Source organism: Drosophila gunungcola, assembly GCF_025200985.1.
Source record: "Drosophila gunungcola strain Sukarami chromosome 2L unlocalized genomic scaffold, Dgunungcola_SK_2 000008F, whole genome shotgun sequence".
NCBI lineage: Eukaryota > Metazoa > Arthropoda > Insecta > Diptera > Drosophilidae > Drosophila > Drosophila gunungcola.
In genome coordinates this window covers 1605597-1615340 of record NW_026453163.1, presented here as the reverse complement: position 1 = coordinate 1615340, position 9744 = coordinate 1605597, and the positions used below count along the sequence as shown (strand labels likewise).

General features: G+C 36.9%; 1 protein-coding gene across 1 annotated transcript; it reads right to left on the bottom strand.

Moving 5' to 3' along the window:
• Positions 1–32: 32 nt before the first annotated feature.
• Positions 33–2802, bottom strand: LOC128253365 (activator of 90 kDa heat shock protein ATPase homolog 1). Its single transcript, XM_052981712.1, has 5 exons — positions 2642–2802; positions 2295–2573; positions 1597–2224; positions 1242–1377; positions 33–490 (listed from the first exon to the last, which is right to left on the bottom strand). Exons 2-5 carry the CDS (start codon positions 2440–2442, stop codon positions 347–349), a joined length of 1056 nt encoding a protein of 351 aa, XP_052837672.1. The 5' UTR covers positions 2443–2573; positions 2642–2802; the 3' UTR covers positions 33–346.
• Positions 2803–9744: the final 6942 nt, after the last annotated feature.

Here is a 9744-nt window from a genome sequence, read left to right as displayed (position 1 = left end):
ATTAATTTACAATCCAAAAATACATAAAAAAATCATTTTCTAGTTTTTCGTTTATTTATCTCAGCAGTTCAATGTGTAAATCAATGTCGGAAGCGTGAATTGTATATGTTTTTGTGTATGTAATGTGGTTTTACTGTAGCTGTTTTAAACTAGCCGTTGACTCTTCAGTTCAATCGGTATAGAACATTACAGAAGAGGTTTAAAAGAGCCTTCATAATTAACAGAAATTACAGCTAGGGATGGAAATGAAGTTCTCGAAGGTAGAACACAAACGGAAATCGGTTAATAATCCACTCGCCACCAAATCCCCATTCAATCCAGTGCTTTCCGCACCAGAAGCGTCCTCTTATAAGGCGTCGGATATCGAGGTACCGAACCCGAATGTCTGCTTGATGCTGTGCCAGTAGTACCGGTACCAGTTAGTCTTCATCGCATCGTATTCGGAGGCGGGAATCCCGGTCTGCTTAAGCGACATCATTGTGCTGGACGACTACAAGGACAAAGCGGGTATTAGTGTACTGCTTAGTTTTAAAACTTAACTACTTCTTGGCTAAAACACATCTTGGAATTCAGAAAATGCTGATCGAAGCTAACTATAGCGTTATTGTGTACGTACTGGCGTAGCTCGTGTTTGAATATTGCAAGGAAAAAAAAATTATTTATTTTGGCAATGTCTTTTAGCTTAAGGCAACTAGGTACCTTAAAACTCTCTATACTTCATTAATATGATTACAATCGCAGGCTTAACTTAGCATTATCTGCGAAAAACATCAAAAACACTCGGGATTTCAAATAAAATTTAAAAAAACAAAAAACTTACCAGAATCAAACGCCGTACAAAAATCTTTGCAAACTAATAACAAATAGGGAAATCCAAACTAAGAAGCCAAACGAAATTAGCAAACTAATAACAAATAGGGAAATCCAAACTAAGAAGCCAAACGAAATTAGAAATTTGTAAGACTGCACATAATATAACACAGTTCGTAGGCCTTAGATCAAAAAATTTGTTTTAATGTTATTACGGGCTTGAATACTTGACTTTGCATTTTTTCTTAAATCCTTAAAATTTTGATCTGTGCGTTCTCGTTTAAAAGAGGTAGTCTTTCCTAATTGTAAGCCGATTAAATTTGTACTTATTTGTGTTCGGCATCCTTTTTTTATATTTTAAGCAGTTCGAGCAAAGCCAAAAAAATCCAAATGGATTTTAGCCAGTAGATAGAGTACTTTCAAAAACTTACAGTTTCCTCCAGCTCTATTACAACATTCGAGTAGTGACCAGATGACCAATTTTTCAGACGCCAGCTCTGCTGGATCTTTTTCTCAGGCACGAGCTCCTCGAACTTTCCCAGCACATTGCCGCCATAAAGGATGAATCTAAAATGTGGTAACAGTTAATCGATTAAACAAGAATATAATAAAGTTTAGAGAATAAAATAAAGTCAAGTCATTTTTTCCACTAAATCTTTGGTTGCTTAGGCAAATTGAGAGTGTATACCATGGCTTTAGATATTACTGCTCTAGATCTAAAATCTACCTAAAAATCCATGGTTTACTGGAAAACAGGGCTCTAGAGTCTAGACTAAGGAAACTTACTCTCCGCCGCGTACGGCATCGACTTTGGCGGGGGCCCGCGTGAAAGCGGTGACCATCTCCGGCTTTGTGAGGGCGTTGTACAGATCGTTGGCGCTGCAGTGGAACTCCTCGGTCATGGAGAGGGTCCGCACGTCCAGCTTGCAGCCGACGCCCGAGTTGTTGGCTTTGGGCGCCGGCACCGAGGTGTTCGAAGCGGCCTTTTGGGCGACATTCCGGGCGTTGTTGGCATTCGCCACCGGGATTCCCGCCGCAGCATCTTCGCCCTTCTTTGGTAGGATCAGGTTCTTGGAGTACTCCTCCTTCAGCTCGCGGATGTAGGCCCCCAGCTGCAGGCGCACACGGTCGCGGCCCACGTTGTACATGAACTGCTTGAGAGCCTCCGACTCGTCGTTGGACTCGTCGATGGTCACCGTGATCTCCACGTCCGCGAGGTCGTTCTCCTCGGAGAGATTGGGTATGGTCAGCTTACCCTTGTGGCTCAGGTTGCTGTTCTTGAGCAGCTTGCCGGACCACTTGAGCACCAGCTCCCACTCGTAGAAGAAGATGAGCTTGCCCTTCCGGTTGTTGACGGTTGCCTCGCCGGAGCACTTGTCCACGGAGTCCACGGCGCACTCGATGTCGCTGTGGCCTGCGTTTTGGGGATTACTTTTAGGTTAGAATGGCTGGCCTGGCGACACCGATGTCTCGGGGGTACTTGCCTATTTTGAAATCCTGGAACAGTTGGTGCAGGCGGTCCTTGGACCAGGGCGTGGCGTTCTTTTCCGTCCAGTGCCAGTTGTTCACGTTGGTGGCGTCGGGGCGCTCTTCCACAATCCAGCGCGGATCTCCTTCTCCCCACTTGGCCATCGCTAAATCCGGATAACTGGCTGTGGTTGTATGAAATGCAGGGCAAGGTGGGTGCGATCCTGGTCCGGCAGTGCTTGCTTTAGCGGAATCCGTCGACTCACGTTGGCGTCCAAGTGGAATTTTCTAGAATTCTGCGGTTCAAAATAGGGATGTAAAAATTATCGATGCCAGTGCACACATATGCTGGCAGCGTTACCACCTCGTGATTATTTAAACACCCGTTGAGGTTACAAAATGTTGTGTACTTTTATCTCTTTCGGACAGTTTTCTGAAAGAAATTCTGGTTGAGCACTTTTGACTACGTTGCTCAGTACTCAGTTATTGAGTTTATTTTACTTATACAATTTTTGGTTTATAATATTTGTACAACTGAAACATCTGTTCGCAGCGTTGCCACCCAAAAAAAAGTTTACAATAAATTATTATAAAAAAAAATTTGTTAAGAATTTTCTTTAAAATTAGGAATTGAGAAGATAGCATTTTCCTTAATTTGTTAGTACTTTTCATTAAATTTGTAAGTTAATACCAGTGGAATCTGGCTATTAGTAAAAAAATGATTCGAAAGAGTTGCCACGCTGGTAACTTTGTATCGGTTAGCTTCTGTCAGCTTGCACACAGTGCGTAGTATTTTTTGGTATTTCAGCGGTAGCCGATAGTTAGTATTGCATCGGTATTTCTCACATCCCTAGTGGAGAGCTGAAAGAAAATGGCGATAGAATTTTTTGGTGTTGATTTGTTTATTATTCGCTCACCATAAATTGTTCAATGAAAAGCTCCCGAAATTAGCCAACTGCTGGCGAATAATGTACAACTAGAGTGTGTGCCGTGTCCGCGAGTGTGTGTGTGTTCAGTGGCGCCACGATGATCAGCGCGATGGACAATTTCGACAACAGATCATACGGAGCCATTTCAAAGGGGCGCAGTGAATTCTCGATGCCAGGTAAACATCAGCATCGCATTAGCCAAGAATCGCAATTATCCCCATTTAGTGTATAAAGTGTATATACATTTTACACTTAAATGGGCGAGTCCCAAACAAAAGTCAAAAGAAGCAACAAGCACATATGTGTGTTTGTGTATAGGTGTGCCGTGCGTATGTGCCTCTGTGTGTGTGTGTTCTCATTTGCTGGCCTTCAATCGAATATAATCCGTAGACGAAATTAACGCTAATAAGTCAATTTGCACAATTAGCCACCCATTGTGCATTAGCCAGCAAAAGACGAAGAAGCGCTAAGAAACCAAAAAATTGTTTATTGATTAGGCAAAGCTTCTGGCTACGTCACAATCAAATGCCATCTCGTTCTTGCGCATGCAGTTTGTGTGTGTGTGCGGGTGTGTTTATATGCGTGTGCTTGGAATGCTGTTGTCGTTGTTACTGTTGTTGCTGCGTTCCAATTAACCAAATAAAAATTGACAAGGAATTAGTTCAATTATTTTTGTTACGTTTCTCCTCTTGCAGAACTAACGCCGGAGCAGCAAAAACTGCTGATTGAGCTGCGCCGCAAGAAGCAGGAACTTTTACTCGAAATACAGGTGAGTGACCAGCGAACAGTGATGCGTGAAAATACAGATAGAAATACAGTCGGACATCGAAATCTCAAACTACCGATGGCATTTAAAATTTAAATTAAGCAGTCATAAAGTTATTGAAATAAATAGTTAATTAGAATTAAAACTGATATTTCATTAAAAAATGGCATCGGTTTCACAAAAAGAAAGATTTTTTTTAATATGACTAGAACATATTGATTGGGTCGATTGAGAAAGCAAAACAAATTGTTAATTTTTTATTTATTAATTCAATAATAACAGAATTATTTACTATACTATAAAAATTGTTATTTTTTGTTTATTAATCTTTAAGCTGAACTTGTTTATTCTTTAATTTAAAAAAAAAATTCATTTACTTCTCAACTCCTATGCATGTATGATTGCGCAAAAAGCGTACTGCAAACCACAGATTTATGAAAATTTTTATGTGATTTTACTCTTTTTTAATAAATTATGTTGTTACATTAAAAAATATATTTTTTGGTTACGTAATTTATTAATTTATTTTAATTCATGTCCAACAATTTTACCTTAAAATTAATTGATAGACAAAGGAAAATGTAAGAAATTTAATTTAAGTTTAAGTTTTTGCTTTCACGAAAAAAAAGTTGGGTTTTAAAGTTTAAAATGATACAAATTCTTCGTTTACTGATAAAAAATATATTGGCGAAAAAACACCATTAAGCCTTTATCTTGTAAAGCATTAATCTGATCCAATCTTGTAAAAATGTTGAAAACATACTCTAGCATTTTATGCTAGTAAAAAACCAATTTCAATAAAATACAGCGGTTTTCGGATTTCAGAATTGTATCGAAATCGATCGAAAAATGTAAATTCCTTTCATATATGAACAAGTTCTGCACTTTTATTCGTCTACCTTTGCATCTTCTATTCATTCTATTCACTCGGGAAACCTTCACCTTTTTCAACGAAATGTCAGGCTGGTCACCTCGGCACCTGTTAGAGCTTCGTCTTCGAGAGCTTATCTTCTTCAACTCCATTGTGCTGTGCCGTTGTTCTGGAGGCTAATTAGTTTGTTCACATTTCGCTTTGACCAATTTGCTTAGAGCACGTTTGTAGTTGTAAATTTATTTGATAGCTTTTGAAGACTTTCGGCGCTACTTCGTTTTCTTCTATTGTCGCTGACATTTCCTCATTGGCACCCCTGGTCGAACAAAAATCAAACAAAAGTATGCTTAATGAACAACGTAATAAAAAAGTACCGTTAAAGTGCGGCCACTTTACGTTATGTATTGTTATTGTTGCTGCATAAGCTCATCTTTGAACTTTTTCGGTTGGCATTTGTTTAATCGCCGTTTGCATTTTTGTTGTTTGTCTTTTGGAGTGCAAAAAAAAAAAATTTGAACAAAAATATCGTGGGAGACTCTTGAATTTATAGGCTGAAAAAAGGTAGCTGAAAATGGAAAACTTAATAAAAGTAGGAATATCGAAACTTAAGTAATTATTATTTGTTTTTATTTTGGGATTTAGACAAAAAACCATTAAAAATGGTTGCAAAATATGCCCCCTTTTTTTATTATGTTTATAAATCGAGAAGAGTTCTTAAACAAATCTAGCCTTTGACTTGGTAAACCACTTTACTCGTTTTTGAACAAAATATAAAATTTTACATATTTAAAAATTAAAATGTTGAAATACAAGTAAATGTGTTGAGCTTAATACTTATTTTCTTTAATATGTGTAATTCCGAATATTCTGATTTAGTAAATTAGTGATTAGTGACAAATTTTTTGGTTTAGTAATTTCTGATATGCTGCCATTTTAAATAACTATGACCCTGAAAATTTGAATTTGCCTGCCTGCCTCTCTTGGTTTCGGTCCTGTGCTCCTAACTCATGCAGAAGATTCGAGTTTCGTTCTCATAACTCATACCGCTCGTAAACCTCCGCGACTGTCTCTTTAGTCATCAATGACGTTTCGCGGGAGTAAGAAACCTACGTTCCTCGATCGTCCGTCGCCAACACACGCTGAGCGTTTCCAAGTTTTTTTCGGGCGCTGTGATTGTTAAATTGTTATGTATATTTCTTGATTTCTGGTTTTGTTCGTGTGTGTGTCGAGAAACGTGATTAAAGGCCAACAAATTGTTATTTGTTGTTTGGTGTAGTTTACTGTTTATTGTTGTTGTTACAATAGTGTTATGTACAAGTTATTATATCGTAAGATCGTTAAGAAACCTAAAGCTAAGGTGAGTGTCTAACCAAGATTGTGATTCATTTAAAAATAAGCAATATTTATATCAGACTAGCAATTTATTTATGAATTAAGGAAGGCCAAGTATTGTAGAAATTTTTGGAAAAGTTCTTTATAAGGTTTTTTGGCGGTCGAGGTCTGTTATAGCACAAGTTAGTGCACAAGCACTAATCCTCTGCACAATGATCACTCTTCAATTCCGCTATATTTTCCACTAAATTTCGATGGCTCTGCAAAATTTCCGCCGCGGCTTATCTCGCATAATTTAGCCTGCATTTTCTGGGTGGGTTCTCCCGCTCTATCCTATCCCACTTCATTATTTCTACCTGGCGGGGCAATTGACACCTCGGCCCTTTTCTTTCCATCTCCTCCCCAGGTACCTGGTTTGCTTGTGGTCCTTACCGCAGTGCATAAATTACAAAATCTCTTCCCCATTTATTCGCTTCTGGTTTCTGGTGTCGGGTTTTAGTTTAAATTTTTCGGCAATTAGCTGAGTTCAACTTTCGGGTTAAGTTGGGTCAAGTTTTCGGTGCTGTGCCGTTGAATTCGCTTTGTTTGCAGCGGCAATAAATTCCAGACAAACTGACAGGCGTACAAAACCGTTTAGAGTGTTCACAACAGCATATGTAGATACTTGTTACCAAAGTAGTTTAGATTTATTTAAAGCAGGAAAAATAGGGTTTCTTAAAAATAATTTGTCACAAACTGGTGCATAACTTCAAAATCAGCAACACACGAGAATTAAATTCCAGCAAGCACAAGTTCTAATACTCTTGCTGATTATATGTTAATATATCTAAACAATTTTAATAAGAAATGAGGCAAACTTTGGCTAGCCGTAGCTAATCTACCCTTAATTTTAAGCGTTAATCTATAAAAAAAACATTAAGCTACATTTTTTCGCCTTTTAAAAATTGAATTTGACTTAGTTCACTTTTGACACTTTTTTTTATCAGTGGGAGTACTATTTGTATAAAGTCTGATGTGTGGTTCGGTTTCGCATTAGAAATTTGCATATAAAAAATCAGAAAGCCGAACTTAAAGTTCTTGCACTTAAAAATAAAAGTTAGCTAATTACCATATTGACAGCCCTATCTAGTCACATTTAAACGTGTCAGCCCGAAAGTATGTTCCTAAATTTTTGAAAGACTCAGTTTCTGTTTTATAACAGCGGGAATTAAGTAGAAGCCTCTTATTGTTGGGACAATATGTAGCAATTTAAATAAATCGCTAGTTAACTTATGGTTAATCTTACGGTTTATTTAGTTCACAGTCATTATGGTTCTATTTCAGAGATTTCATGGACTACAAAAAAACAAAACGTATTTATTCAATATTAAAATTAAAACCATTAAATTCCATTTGCTATACTTTATAATTAATATCGTCAATACCCAAAATATTTAAACCTTTCGCCTTGGCATGAATTCCGATTTATGTTATCTGACATTCCCCTGCTATTATCTTTTCATTCCCTCGGAATTCCTCGGAAGAACTTTATACATATCTCGACAATTAACCATCCGGCTTGCACAACGCAAATATTTAACATTTATATAGTAATGGTGACTCATGGGTAACGTACTCGCACTTATCGGATTTACATGTGTCCAGAGGACCCATTGACGACCAATGCAACACCCTGTTGCGTCTATTTTATTTCATAGTTTCGTTAGTTTCCGCCCAGCTGATAAGCTGCTAATCACGCTTTCTTACAATGAGCTGCTGGGCTCAAGCGTTGACAAATTGTTGTTTTTGCTCAATATACAAGTTTGGGATAACACACAATCACAGTCAGAATGTTCCGTTGAACTTTCGCCATTTTATTTAGCTTGCTCTGCTTCTTGTTCATCATTATTTGCTGCTGTTTATTGTCGTTTGCTTTTTAAGATTGCGCGAATGTTTAGTCATCTGATCCGCAAACGACTCTCTCCTCGCGAGTTTCTCTTATTGGATTTTCTCTTCGACTTGGCTCTTTGAAATTTGAAAATGCTCATAGAAAAGTTTCAGTCCTAATTTTTGTATCATTAATTTTTCGAAATGTTCTGAAACCTCCAGTTCTACTCAAGCTTTAAATTATGATTTATGACAACAACAAAAGGCAACTAAGCAGAACAACAACAATGTAATGTCCAAAGAGGCAAACTTATTGAAAGCGCACTTGAAGTGCAAATTTGTTTTTTGATTTATGATGTCTGCTTTGAGGTTATGGACGAGCAGGACGCGACGACACAGAATGGAACAAAACGGGAAGGGTCGGGGAACGGGTGGCAACAATGGCCATTGCACTGGGCGTTACTTTACTCTTTACTCTGATACTCTTTCCTTTCCTTTCCCTTCCTTGTTTTATTTCCCCACCAGTCCAGCTCCAAACAATGGCTAGGAAAACTAATCGAACTCAGCAAACAAAACACAAATGGAAATGGCACGGAGAACGGTGGGCGGGGAACGGGGAATGGTGGAAGGGACAACCAGTGCAGTTTATGACGTCTGCATGCAAATGGCTTCACTTAGCTCTCACGTGTTTCAATTACATGTGTTTATGCAAAATCAGGAGCAGGCTAAATGATAATGACTTCCTCCCATGCCATTATCCCATTTCAACTTTTGCGGCCCATTTATGACAATAATAGTATGTGTATGAGAAAATTAAAAAAAGTGTAGTTTAATATTAATCAATAACAACATAATATCTATAATTGCTTTCGGAACAATAAGTTGATTCTTCATAAAAGTTGTGTTTTATAAGATCCTTTTGTTGAAATCGTATATATTTTCCTTAAAGATTCAAAATATTTTGTTTTTAATTAGCATTTAAAATTCTGTTTGGAACGACAATGTTTAATGCTTTTTTTTAAATGATGTACTATATAATTAATTCTAAAAGAGGTACCCTACGAAGATTTGTAAGACTTATTTTTGAAAGATTAAGTTTTCTATCATTACATCTTTTAAAATATGCTATTTTAAATTTTAAAGTTTATTTCAGTAGAAGAAGAATTGTAATCGTATAGTCGTGACTTTAGGAGTGTTGGTATAAATCTTAAAACAAACTTTAATTAATCCTCAGGCGGTTAAGACGCTAAACGGTTGTTTTTATATCCTTACAGAAGTTAATTTCATTCAAAAGCTTGCAACGCAGTGAAGAAGACATTTCCGACCCCATAAAGTATATATATTCTTGATCAGTATCACTAGGATGTGGCCATAGAAACAATCGAAAAAAATAAAACTAAATTTTTCACTTTGTTTTTTAATTTTCTGTTTTGTTGTTTTCAGATATAGCAATAGTTTAATATTTCAGAATGACGTCTTAAGTTTAATAAAAATCGTCACACTATATCATAAAGCTTTCATAAAAACAATAGGGATATTAAAAAAAATAAAAAGAATTTAACTTCTCTGTTTAAAATTTTTTTAAAATTTTTTTTTCCAGAATAATAATTTAATATTCCAGAATAAAAATCGGAAAACTATATACTATAGCTGCCATAGAAACGATCGAACAATTGAGCTTATACGCATATAAAACAAAGTTT